The sequence below is a fragment of the Neopsephotus bourkii genome, unplaced genomic scaffold (assembly GCF_033783945.1).
Source record: "Neopsephotus bourkii isolate Nb327-2 ecotype Australia unplaced genomic scaffold, CSIRO-AGI_Nbou_v1 NB_53, whole genome shotgun sequence".
Lineage (NCBI taxonomy): Eukaryota > Metazoa > Chordata > Aves > Psittaciformes > Psittacidae > Neopsephotus > Neopsephotus bourkii.
Genome location: NW_026900570.1, coordinates 9,885,447 through 9,899,429, shown reverse-complemented (window position 1 = coordinate 9,899,429; position 13,983 = coordinate 9,885,447). Strand labels below are relative to the sequence as shown.

Below are 13,983 nucleotides of genomic sequence, written 5' to 3'. Positions count from 1 at the left end.
CAAGAAGGGGAAAGAGTTTAACATCATCTATTTTATGTAAGAAGATCCAAAAGGTATTTAGGAAAACGCCGTGGTTACTAATGGCAAACAAATTTCTTGGGAGTGGTGTGTACACACATATTTAAAACAAAGGCATGAGCAAACTTTAACTGTGTAAAGTGTCTATTTACACCCACAGCTCTGAAGTTTAACCCTCAAAGCTAGGTAACAAAAGCATCACATTAACCACAGAAACAAGTCTTATAATTAACACTTAAAGTTTCTCCACTGTCAATGTCTACTTTTCCTTAGCTAGGACATGTATCTCTGGGTTTAAGGAGGTTATAGTTACCCCATGTAATTTTCTAGCCTGAAAACTTGTAACTGCCAGGCAAACAGTAAAAGAGAAAGATAGCAACCTGCATTTTTACATAAATAAATGCATTCATGCATGCACACTTGCTCACTTTGACAAATAAACTCGGCAAGCAAGCAGAATAGCAAACACAACATTTTACATTCTGGTACAAATGGAAATTAGGGCTGCTCTCGCTCCTATTCAGAATCTACAGGTATCAATTCAGAATATACTGCATCAAAAGAAACACATTCAAGCATAGTTACATAATACTGCTTAAGTACTACTGCTAAATGGATGACAGTTTTGAGCACCTTCACAAAAATGACCATCACCAAATCAAAATCATTAAAAAAAAAAATTTAAAAAATCACACACTTCACAGTATGTATTTTAGTGGACTTTCGAAGCAACTTACAACTTGCACACGACTTGGAAATACTGAGTTCTGTTAAAACGGTAGGCAGTTACAAGTTACACTAGGAAAGTCTCAGAGAGTAGTTACTGAATGGAGACTACAACATGCAAAGAGGACTACTCTAGAAATCACTCAAAAATTTACAGAATCGGTTAACTTCTTAAAGCAACAGTGCCACGAAAAGTACATTCAAAGAAGGTATGCGTATTGTAACTTTTAGAAAAGTAACTCAAAGTTTGCTAAATGTAGAAATACAAACAGGAACTTTACAGCCTGTCACCTTCGGAAGACAATGGCAGCCTGACAGCTAGAAAAACTCAACGCTATGAAATTGTCACGCTTGTTCTTATCAGGAAGTTTCAGAATCTCTTTACATAACCGTACTTCTACAGCTCTATCGGCTGGGCTCAATGCAGAAATGGGAAAAACTTATCATACTAAGGAAATAAAGATCTGCAAAGACTGAAAATAACCCACTTCAGCAGTAACAGCTACTGAATGTTATACCCAGCTTGGAAAGTACTGAGTGAACGATTAAATGATCCTGAAGTTCAAAACAGTTTAAGTTTCGTTCTCCACCGAGACAACAAAACTGACAGTGAAATGATAGATCAGTGAAATGATAGATTTTGGCCTCCAAAATTCTATTTTGTTACTTTAAGCAGCATTTCAGTACTGGCTTTCGTATTTCCACGTAGCGAACAGTACAGCTTTACTCACACCATGCCTGTCTAGGCGCTTCTAAAGTTTCAAGTAAATGTAAACAGAAACTCTTCCACTTCCTATGACCATAGGCAAAAACATACCAAACAAAGGCTACTAGGCCAGCAGCTCCCGCCGGAACGGAGCAGCCCGCCAGGAGAAGGCATGCCGCCACAACACGTGAGCGGGGACGCGGGCAAAGCCCACCACAACAACACTGCAGCAGCCGCCGCCTGCAGCTCAACACCGCTCAGTCCCTCACGCCCTGGGACCCGCTTCCAGCCCGTCCCCTTTCGCTCCCCCGATGCGGGCGACCCGGGCTGAGCAGGCGGTCGCGCGCTCCCGCGGCAGCCGCCACAACTTCCTTGCGCCACTCGCCGTCGAGCGCCCCCTGCGGCTGCGGCCGGCTCAGCAGCGCCACCCGGTGGGGCAGAGCGGGCACAGCGCCGCCGAGGCCCAGTCTCCCCGCGCTGCCGCACAGGCCTGGCCCAAGAAACAGGGACACAAAATGGCGGACGCCGGCGGCATCACGTGACTCCCTTTGTGCCTTTCGGGACCTGCGGAAAGGGCCGACAGCTACCACGGGGGGCGGGATGGGGGGGGGGGGGGGAGCGGGGGCCGCTGAAGAGCGCAAGGGGAAGGGGCGGTAAGGGGCGCTGAGTTTGCCGCCTTCCATCTCCAGGTCGTTCCCCCCCCTCCCGGCGGGCGGGGAGAGCAGGGAGAAGATGGCGGCCATTTTGTGCTTGCGCAGAGGCGAAGGTGGGGGCCCCGGGTGCGGGGGGGATGGAGGGACCCGGCCGAGGGGGGGGGGGGTCTCACGTACCGACTCTTCTTCCTTCTCCATGCCCGTGGGCATCTGCGGCACGGCCCGATTAATGGAAGCATATTCGGCCAAGTCGGGGAGGTCCTCGCAGCGGAAGACGGGCAGCGGCTTGGACGCGTCCAGCGCCCGGGCCCGGAACGACAGTTTGCTCATGTTAGGCGGCGATGGCGGCTCCGGCTGGGGAGGGGGGGGCGACAGCAAAAGCGCTCCGAGCTGAGAGCCGGACCCCGCCGAGCGCTCTCATGGAGGGACCGGGGCTCCCCCGGCAGGGCGGGGCGCACTCCGACACGGGGCCCGGCGGCGCCGGCTGGCGCGGCTGGGCTGGGCGCTGGCTTCTCTCCTCCGCCGCTCCGGCTCCGCTCAATACGCCACGGCCAACATGGCGGACATTAAACCTCGACTGGCCGCCTCTTTCAGCCAACCCCAGCGCCACAGCCATTCCCACACTGCATCGCGCAGGGGCGCGGGCACAGCGCCGCCCGGGGGAGAGCGCGCGCAGCGCGGGCACGGGAGCGCGGGCTCGGGAGCGCGGCAGAGCTCGTAGCGGCTCGGGCGGCGAGTCCCGGACGCTACCCGCCGCGTGGCGGGGACGCGGGCACAGTTGCTCCCCGCGGGACCCCGTCTCGCTTAAAGGACGGGACGGGAACAGGGAAGAGGGCGAGGGAAGCTTTTCCTCAAAGTGCGGGCGTGCTCAGCTCCCGCTACGGTACGCGAGTTCAGCTGGCCCGGAGTCCCCGACCGCCGGCGGTGAGCCTCCCTGAGGTAAAAGCGGCAGTGCCTCTTACTGACAGCCTCCTGGGCACGGGAAGGCTAGGGAAGAGAAGCGGGAAAAGCCGGCCCCAAGCTTTCCGATGGCTCGGCAGCGGGCCGAAAGGCAGCCTCCTCCGAGGGCTGAACTTGCCCGGAATCGGCCGAGAGCCGTCGGAGCCGCCCGGTTCCTTCGAGCGCGAAGGGCGCTGCCCGAGATTCGGCTGGAGCGGCGAGCGGCGAACGGCCGCGTGGCGGCTGCGGGGCCGCCCGGGGAGAGGAAACTGTTCCTCGCCTCGGGGCCCGGCCCGAGCCCAGCTGCGGGTGGCACCGGCACCGGCCCTTGTTTGGGTCTGCCCGCAGCGCCTCCGGGAGTGGGGCGGCACCCTCTGCCCCTCAGCTGCACTTGCCCGCCGGCTCGATCCTTCCTTGCATCGCGGAACCGCTGTCGCCTTCGTGCTAAATGAAGAAACACGGGCACCTCCCCGAAAAACCGAAGCACTCTAACAACCGGTCACCTGTAGAACAGCACTTCCAGCCTATTTCTCGGAGGCTTCCCGGAAGTTGGTCCGCTAGCGAAGTGAAGATGCGTGAACTAGTTTAACCCTTGCTTGGATTTAAGTTGTTACCCGTTCGGGCGAGCTCATTACAGGCAGAGGTCAGAACTTAATCTGAACCTTAACCTCATCAAGGTAAGCTCGTTTATATCTCAAATGATTTGATCAAATTGACACAGTGTTCTACTATAAGCGATGGATGGGAAATTCAGGGTCTCACTTCTCTCAGTAATGTCTACATGCCACCCCAGCACATCCATAAAGATGTCAAAACCTGTTTCTTTCTCCTAGACCATCACTAGAGTGGAATGCTTAATGTTCTTATATATGTTGTGTTCTTGCAGTAAGTCAGAATGTAATTCTAATTCCGTGGTTAAATCCTAAATAAATCCACCTTGAAATTACATTTATTTTCATTAAAAAGTGTGACAACTGTTTTGCTGGAATTTAAGTATCCCTCCACTTACAAAGCAAAAAACGCTAATTTTGTGCTGTTACAGAAGAATCAATAGACAAAACTTATTCTCTAGAACATATTAATCCTCAGAAATAGAACTTTTAGAAATAGGACATGAAACAAAATCATCAGAAAAGCGTTGGTTTGTTTAGTAATTTTAGAAATTGCTTAGTAATTTTGAAAATCTGGTATCTGGGATATAATAGGAGCAAAAGCCAATTTTAATCACCTCTTTAATAATAATACCACCATCCTTGATTTCAAACAACACTGAGCCCCTGGATGAAATATTGCTACACGCAGTTAACAGCAGTTTCTATTAGAATATAGAATATATAGAGAGTATAGAATATATAATACTCTATATAGAATAGCATGTAGCTATTCTATAACTGCTATATGTAGTTACAGCAGTTTCTATAGCAAGCCAACTATTTGCATGTCTGACTTCCCCATAGGTCTCCCAAACTGTTTCACTGTTTCAAATCATTCAGCTTCACAACCTCTTCAGGAAAGAAAGTTCTGTCCATATTGCATATGGGTAATGCGACAGAAGACAGCTGCTAGGGGGAATGAAACCTTTCCCTTTTTTGAGCAAAGGCTGGTGTTTCGTTAGTTTGGGGTTGGGCTTTGTTCATATTTTCCTCTCTAAAGGAGGGTAGCATGAGCTTAGTATCATTATATGCATTTGTATTTCCGTAGTTACATCAGAACTAAATGTTTTAAAAAATGCTTTTTACACTAATTTTAAAGCTTAAAGCACACACTACTTAGAAACAGTAATCCTAAAATATATTGCACATGAAACATCTACAGAGTTTTCCACAAATACTGGACATTTTAATTTATCCACTTAGTAGACAGATAAGGTGATAGCAAAAAATGCTATCATAGATCGGCTTTGACCTAAAACATGAAATGAAAATGAAATACCTGGCAGCTAAGCAAAAAATAAGGCCATTAAATACCATTCTCCACTTCCAGTAATGAAAGAAAACACAGAATGAAAAGCAAAGTACAGAAAATAACCTGAAGTATTAAGAAAGAATATTCGAGTTTAAGCTTATCCTTAATTGACCTTTGCCTTTCTAACCCTATCACAGGCTTGATAAAAGCACAGAGCAAGGAGAATGGGCAATAAGATTTGGATATGAACAGGACAGTGTGCATTAAGAAGAGTTTTGGCCTGAAACTATTGGACTCAATAGCCTTTAATGCTTTGCCAATGAAATAAATTGCATGTAATTATTTTGTATCAGGAGCTGATTAGTCCTCAAAATTACCTAAATTAATTTGCTAGTAAGATGAAGTGTGATACCTGAAAACAATGTGACATCAGCCCTAACTTCTGTTCTGTAAAGGTGATAACAGGAGAAAGTATAGAACATAAACAGACTGATGTTTCTATTTCACTTTCACTTAGGATATGCAGCTCTATTTTCAGTTTTGCCATTTTGTAGCATTTACCAAAATGCTGACTTCACATTTTTGGACATCGGTGCTGCACTGTGACAGCAATTAATTTGAAACTGCTATGTTTTGCATAATGACCAAAATATTCTTTGCCAGCTTTCAGTAAAGGATCCGTAAGTGTAAACTCATTTGTTGTACCGAAGTGCTAGGTGTCCATCTTAAAAACGGAAATTTAATGAACTGTAAGGTAGCTGAAATAGAGTGAATATGGCATTTTGAACTGCTAGGTGTTTTTTTTTGTACAAACCACTGAAAACAGACCTTTAGCATTGGAGGCATTTATTTAATGCTCCGTCTTTTTATGATTTCAAAGTGTTTAATTAAAAGAACAAGCTTTACCAAAATGAAAAAACTTTGTACATCAGCTATGTAGATGGTAGATATAACCATTTCCATATACATTCGAAAGGACTAAATTCAGACCAAGCATTAAGGGTGGCGATCCAACAACTTTATCCATACAGATCTAGAAAGGGGTCTCTTGTAATATCTAACTCAGGTTTGTGAAACCCCAAGACTTAACTTGCTGCTTTGGTTTGCAAGCTCTATGTACCATTTGACAAGTTTTTACACATTTTAGTATTTATTTAATTTTGTGGCTTAAAACTTATCTGAGTTAAAGACAGACTTTCAGTAGTTTCTTTAGGCAAGACTTGGAGTCTTCTAATCATGGATTTAATAGTCTCCTATTCTAATAAAAATCCTAATCACAAAATATGTATGCATAAAGGGCATATAAGTTAAATTGCCAGTTTTGGCACTTTCTGGAATAATGCAACTTTTAAAGATATAAAATTCTAGGAATGGTGGTTTTACTGGTTGAAATAAAGTACAATATAGGCTGATATTGCAAATATGAGTTTTCTGTTGTTCTCTTTCTAAGGAAAGACTGTTTATTTGAGAAAATAAATATCCACAGCAATAAACAGTATTAACAGTGAACATCTGATGTCATTCCACTCTTCAGCCTCATTGGAAGAGGTGCAGGGGTGGTTTGGTTTGATTTATTTTTTCTAAACTAACTTCCTTCTTTCCCCTGCCTCCCAAAATAATGATACACTGACATCCACAGTCAAACTGGTATTAGAAGTCAAGTGTATTTGACTCCTTACATACGTTTATTTTCTTTAATACTTTTCTTGTACCTACCTAAAACTGCAGGAGACAACAATTAAAAGTAGAACGTATTAAAGGTAAAACAAGTTTCTCATTTGCCAACCATTTAAAAATAGTTCTTACAGAAGATAATACAGTATTTGGATAAACTAAGGAATATGCTGAGTACGCTAAACTATATGGTAACTTGCATATCCATAAATATTTGAAATTCTTCTTTTTTTATCACTCTGGGACTACTTTACACCCTGCCCCTATTACTGTAAAGCTCACTAACTCATCATTAATTTATATAGTGATTTTCTTGACCTCAGGTTTTTTGCCTTTTATCTCCGTAAGTGCTGACTACTTTGAACTAAAAAAGTATCACTGGTATTCCTCTCCCCCCACCCCCTGCCCCCTTTCAATAGTCAAACATTAAGAAATGACATAATATGACATTACCGTACTTGGGTTTCTTTTCCCAAGGACTCTTAGGGGCATTTTTTCCCTTTTTACAAGGGCTGTAGGGATAGCACGTAGGGGTTAATGGCTTTAAACTGGAAGAGGGTAGATACTAGCAAGTTTTTCCCTGTGAGGATGGTGAGACAATGGCACAGGTTGCCCAGAGAAGCTGTGGCTGCCTCATCCCTGGCAGTGTTCAAGGCCAGGTTGGATGGGGCTTTGAGCAACCTGGCCTAGTGGAAGCTATCCCTGCCTGTGTCAGAGTGATTGGAACTCAGTGATCTTTTGAGTTGGAACTTGAAGATACCTTCCAGCCCAAACCATTCTACAATTGTATTTGGAAAGATGCGTGTAGCTGTTATGTTCAGTAGTAAGCTATTATGGATTGTGTATGTTTATTCCTGTTTTACATTTGCTAGTGATGCTTCTGTTCAAATTTGCTCCTCAGCTATCTTCTTTTATGTTTTATAACATTACAGACAGCTATATTCTTTTAAATCATCTCAGTGAGCTACCTGGAATTTGGATTAAAATGAGATAAATGTAGGCAAATATGACACTAGAGGTTCTTCATTATTTTATAAAATGTCACATTACAGTAGTAAGTAGATGCATATAGAAATCATCTTAACAGCATGAAGATTTCAACCATCAATTAAAATAATTTAACCTTATTTGCTGGTGTCAGTTGTCTGTTTTAAAAGAGATAATGGAACTGTCAAACATATGGGGAGATCAGACACCAGACACCATACTACAAAACAGGTTTAGAATGTCTTCGTGATACCTTCAGCTTTTGCCCCCCCCCCCCTTTTTTTTTTTTAGGAAAAAATAACAAAAAACAACCCTAGTTTAGTGTTTCATAGCTTTGGCATCTCAAAGAATGGTATGAAATACTCAGTTATTTTCAGTGTTCATGGTTGAGTTGCAATAGGTACAAAGCTTGTTTGAAGTTTTTAAAATCATAATTTGAAGTAGGGACCAAGTAAGTCTTTCCTTAATTCTTTTGTCTCAATGAGGGGAAAGTAATTTATCTTTATGTCTACATATGTATCTGAATTTTTGTTTCTTTAGCGAACAGGTGAGTACACGTACTGCATGGCTAAAGTTTTTAGTTACCTTTTACTTCTTGTAAGCACTTCCCATTTACACTTCAGAATATCAAATAGAGATGAGGTGGGATAACACTGCATTTAATTTCCTATTTCTGTTGACATTCAACAGAATGTAAGTAGACATTACCCTTTAGATTCCAAAATTGCCTACAAAAAGACATAGCAGCCTGGTAGTATGAAAAGCTTGGAAATATTAAACATGAGCATGTGATTTTTCCACTATAAAAACCAATGATTGCTAGTGTCACGAGCAGTGTTTTTACTAGGAATGACTAGGAAAGCAGCATTACAAAACTAGTTGTGTCCACAACATTCAGAACAGTAACAGAAGTTGGCTTTCCTGTAACAAAATCTGAAGTTTTAACGCTTTGTTGCCATACTTAACCTGGATAAGTTATTACCATGTGATGAATGGGTGGTTACATTTTAAAACCACATGCAGGAAGGAGATGGCAAGACAACATTGTTGTGCATCAAGTAACGCTAACAAGATAGGCTGTAATGAACAATAGTTTTGTCATTTCTCAGGCTGTCCAAGTGAGACTATCACTTTGTAATGTGTTGCTTTGTTAACAACACTGGTTTAAGATACTGCTGTCCTGCTCTGCTGTTCATCCTCCTCTGCATCTGCACTGCTCCTTCATCTGCATCAGCACCTTTGCTTATGAAGCTGAACTGAGTATCAACTAGGAATATGATCAGATACTCTAACAACTTATCAAAAACTCCCCCAGCTATGTAAGTTAGAAGAGAAGCCACTTGAAAAGATCCATATTAAAAGTTACATTCCCCCACTAGCTGCAGTTTGCGATCACTGCCCTCTTCCTTCACATGATCCAGTTTATGAAGGCTACAGAATACAAGCCTGGAATGACAAACCTTGTGCATAAATGATTTTAAAATGATAAAACTATATATGCAATTTAACATGCACTCAAAACAGCAATACACTGACATATGCTATATTTGAAAACCTTTTCCTACAAGACCAGTGTCTGTACTAGTCTATAAATGGAGGGTTTCTTATTTTCTTTCATGCTGATGACATTTCACTGTGCATGGGTGGAGTTCTACAGTTTCAAGTACATATGGAATCAGAATCAATCAGGTTGGAAAAGACCTGAAGATCATCAAGTCCAAGCTTTAGCCCAGCACTGCCAAGATCACCACTAACCATGTGGCATTAATTAACTTAGTGACAGCACTAACTTAGTGACATTAACCATGTCACTAAGAACATCTACACAGTTTCTGAACATTTCGAGGGATAGTGATTCCTTCACTTCCCTGGGAAACAGGCAACATTTTTCCAGGAGTGAAAGGAGTTAGATGCCAATTTAATGGTGTAATCTTATTTGGGGAATGTGTTGTCTGCCATACAAATTCAAAACTACTTTTCAAAACTACCCTGAGGTCCAGCATCTGCAGGGGAACTTAAGCTGAACTTGAAAAGTATTATGCCACTGAGCTATAGCCAAAGGAAGAAGAAAAGTTGCTAGCCAGCTATTCCCTTACTGAGAAGAAACAAAGCTAAGAGAGAAGCAGTAAAAGCTATTACCACATTTCTATGTTTGCAGCTATAGCTGAGCTCTTAAAGATAGTGGATGCAATTGCTTCTACAGAAGGAACAAAATGACTGCAAGAGGAATTAATGACTCAGGATTATTATTGTACAGACTCAACATTTGTCCCAATATCACTTATGCAGATCGAACCCATTTTCCCATCTCTTGCCTAAAATGTATCTGAAAGTGCAAATGGGTTGTGGGAGTTCTTTAGAACAGTCAGAAAGGAACTGGGTTCCTCTATATGACTTACTCAGGTGACTTAAATTTTTACATGTATAAGGAAAACACGTAACAGTAGAAGCAGTTGTTCTGTTAGATACAGCGGACAAAACAAGCCAAAGATTATGTTAAGGCTCTTCTGTATTGAAAGATAGCTTTTCCTGTTTAAGTTTTGATACAGTCACAAGAACTGTATGGGTTAAGTGATAAGTGATTTATGAGTTTCTCCCTTACTCTTTCATTCCATAATTCGTATTCCCCAAAGATATTATGCTAAACACACCTTGAATTCTTGCTTTACTCATCTTCTCTAGCAACTCACTTCACAAGACAATCTCTTAGGATTAAACAATAAAACAAAGTTTTAAATTACAGCCTTTTTGCGAAGTTAAAATAAATAAATAAATGTCTGACTTTATGCTCTGTTTTGTTGTTTTGGGTTGGGATTTTTTTGCATGTAGTTTTTTGTTCATTAAAAAGAAAAAATATAAGCAAAACCCAAAGAAATGAACACCCCCAAAACAAAACTAAGAACCCCCACTTTTATCCAAAGCATTTTGTATTCTAAAATACAAATTAATATTATAATAACAATTTTTTATTATTTTATGACAATTAATCTAAAACATTATAGTAAATAAAATCTTAGCTGTGCAGGCAAGCTAACCACCTCTTACTTAGGCCTGGACTTCTGCAAACATTGGTTTATAACACATGAATAACTGCCGAGCCTTTAAGTGAAGTTAATCATATGATTATGTATTTACAGTAGAAGAGGCAGCAGAAAGGCAAAAATTTTATCTTCTTGCTGGAAATGCAAAGGATTGGGCAAAAACAACCAACAGAAAAAAAGCCAAAGAAATAAACAACAAACCTACCAATCATAACCCCCAAAACTGAATAAAAAAGCCCAACCTTCTCTTGCCAACATGACTGCTAATTTGTTAATCAGACCTAAGCATAGATGACTTTAACATTCTGCATAGGATAAAGTGAAAGACTAAAACATAAAGTAGAAGTAGAGAAATTATGAATTAAGGTTGTACCTAGGTCTGACACAGCAATACACACTGTCCTGAATCCTTCAACTGACCATTAAGTTAAAAACAAACCAACACACCCACATCAATATATAATTTAGGCTGCCACAGTGTTCAAACACTAACCCAGAATGAAAGAGTATATTTGAGGACAAGCTACATTCATTCCTTTTCTAAAGTGCACTACTACAACCGTAATTGCATGGCTCTATGTATGCACAAATATATAGTAAATTCAATCCAGGTAAACACATATGCTTTACCATTTTAAATCAAATAATTTACTTAAATACCTTACACTCACTCCCAAGACAGGATTTCTATCTTAACAAGTCAATCTATGAAAACTGTTTCATGTGCTTCAGAGCTTCTGGTTAGTATAATCAAATACTTGCAGAACTTCAGAATTACATTAAATAATGTGCAGTTAATAGTCTGATATCTACTATATAATGTCAAATACTTAAAATTGCAGTTCATTAATCAGAATGAAAAGAGTATAACTGCATGCCTCAGACATTTCAGGAAAACAATGATTTATACCTAGATAGGAAACAGAAGGCATCAGAAGTCCTTCGGTGCAGGGAAGTATACCTGCATCTTGGAATGAAGAGGAATTTCCTAATGCATATGTTTAGATTGGAGTGGAGGTGCTTAGTGGGAGCTACTAGCTACACACACTATGATGAAACTCTCATGAATTCCAGGGCAAATTAATAGGATTGTGTTATTAATTACCTAATACAAGCCATGCCATTTTTACTTAAGATAAATGCATTTCTTCACAGAAAGGTAAAAAACAAATACAGCTCAGCTTTTGGATTTCAAAAGTCTGATGTTATTAATCTGCAAGAACACAAAAATTCTTTCAACCCTTGATGTGTATTTCTTTACACATTCTAGTTTAATTTATACTTCTAAATTAAACATGAGTGAATATTATATTGTTTGTCTTCTGGGACACAAATTAATCATACTCATATTTATAACTTAATAGTTATCTAGACACTTCAGGGAACTCAGTAGTGCTGTAGTAGTGAAAAAAAGCTAATGAATTAATGTTGAATATGTGTATCCAGCATAGGAAGCCAGATCTGAATACAAAACTGATCTGATAAGAGTGGTTTGATATATGTATATATATATATTTTAAATTATAGGAAAGGCATACAAATGGAAAACTCTGATAGGCTTACCCCAAGGAAAACACATTTTCAGAAGCTTTTCAACATTCAGAGAATACAAAAAACTTGTGGGAGCTGGGCAGATGTTGAGAGGGGAAATGTTTTGGTTTAGATGGAAATATGAAGTTGCCTTGAGAAGAAAGACAGAAAAATCATATTAGGGTTTTTTCCTCCATGTTGCTACTGCAGGTTGGCTCAGAAAACCCAAGCTAGTACTATATCACTGGCATTTTCTTCCCAAGTCTGCTGTGAGGGCGAACTGAGAAACACAACCAAGTGAGAAGTAGTTTTCTCAAATCATTCAGAATCATAGAATCATAGAACAGTTAGGGTTGGAAAGGACCTTAAGATCATCAAGTTCCAAACCCCCTGCCATGAGCAGGGACACCTTGCTCTAAACCATATCGCCCAAGGCCTCATCCAACCTGGCCTTGAACACTGCCAGTAATGGAGCATTCACAACCTCCCTGGGCAACCTATTCCAGTGCCTCACCACCCTAACAGGAAAGAATTTCCTCCTTATATCCAATCTAAACTTCCCCTGTTTAAGTTTGAACCCATTATCCCTTGTCCTATGACTACAGTTCCTAATGAAGAGTCCCTCCCCAGCATCCCTATAGGCCCCCTTCAGATACTGGAAGGCTGCTATGAGGTCTCCACGCAGCTTTCTCTTCTCCAGGCTGAAAAGTCCCAACTTTCTCAGCTGATCTTCATATGGGAGGTGCTCCAGTCCCTTGATCGTCCTCGTGGCCCTTCTCTGGACTTATTCCAACAGTTCCATGTCCTTTTTATGTTGAGGACACCAGAACTGCACACAATACTCCAGGGGAGGTCTCACAGAGCAGAACAAAGGGGCAGGTTCACCTCCTTCTACCTGCTGTTCACACTCCTTTTGATGCAGCCCAGGATACGGTTGGCTTTCTGGGCTGCAAGCGCACACTGACGGCTCATGTTCATTTTCTCATCGACCAGCACCCCCAAGTCCTCAGGGCTGCTCTGAATCTCTTCTCTGCCCAGCCTGTAGCTGTGCCTGGGATTGCTCCAACCCAGGTGTAGGACCTTGCACTTGGCATGGTTAAACTTCATAAGGTTGGCAACAGCCCACCTCACAAGAATGTCAAGGTCCCTCTGGATGGCACTCCTTCCCTCCAGCGTATCAACTGAACCACACAGCTTGGTGTCATCAGCAAACTTGCTGAAGGCGCACTCAATCCCACTGTCCATGTCAGCAATGAAGATGTCAAACAAGACCGGTCCCAACACTGATCCCTGAGGGACACCACTCATTACTGATCTCCAGCTGGACATTGAGCCATTGACCACAACTCTTTGTATGCGGCCATCCAGCCAGTTCTTTATCCACCGAGTGGTCCATTCATCAAATTGATGTCTCTCCAATTTAGAGACAAGGATGTAATGTGGGACAGTGTTGAACGCTTTGCACAAATCCAGGTAGATGACATCAACTGCTCTACCTCTGTCCATCAGTTCCGTAGCCCCATCATAAAAGGCCACCAAATTGGTCAGGCAGGATTTCCCCTTAGTGAAGCCATGCTGGCTGTCACCAAGCACCTTGTTGTTTTTCATGCCTTCCAGGAAAATCTCCTCCAAGATTTTGCCAGGCACAGAGATGAGACTGACTGGTCTGTAATTCCCCGGGTCATCCATTTTCCCCTTCTTGAAAATGGGGGTTATATTTCCTTTTTTTTGGTTGTCGGGAACTTCACATAACTGCCATGATTTTTCAAATATGATGGCCAGTGACTTAGCAACTTCATTTGCC

The 13,983-nt window shown here is 42.0% G+C and overlaps 1 protein-coding gene and 1 long non-coding RNA gene across 14 annotated transcripts in view; one reads left to right on the top strand and one right to left on the bottom strand.

Moving 5' to 3' along the window:
- EPC1 (enhancer of polycomb homolog 1) overlaps positions 1 to 13,983 on the bottom strand; it is a 70,026-nt gene that overhangs the window by 46,920 nt on the left and 9,123 nt on the right. For 2 of the 13 annotated variants that reach the window (XR_009725010.1, XR_009725012.1), the window contains exon 1: positions 2,281 to 2,708. The exons of 3 other annotated variants lie outside the window; for them this stretch is intronic. Coding sequence is in view for 7 of the 10 variants with exons in the window: in XM_061350393.1 (XP_061206377.1) it covers positions 2,281 to 2,433 (153 nt within the window). In the remaining 3 variants the exon portion in view is untranslated. Of the gene's footprint in view, positions 1 to 2,280; positions 2,709 to 13,983 lie in introns of those variants that run through there. 8 more of the 13 variants (XR_009725013.1, XM_061350400.1, XM_061350393.1 and 5 more) reach the window with 5 other exon arrangements.
- Positions 3,285 to 13,983, top strand: part of LOC133210778 (uncharacterized) — a 33,770-nt gene continuing 23,071 nt past the window's right edge. The window contains exon 1 of the long non-coding RNA XR_009725019.1: positions 3,285 to 3,719. This is a non-coding gene — a long non-coding RNA (uncharacterized LOC133210778). The remainder of the gene's footprint in view (positions 3,720 to 13,983) is intronic.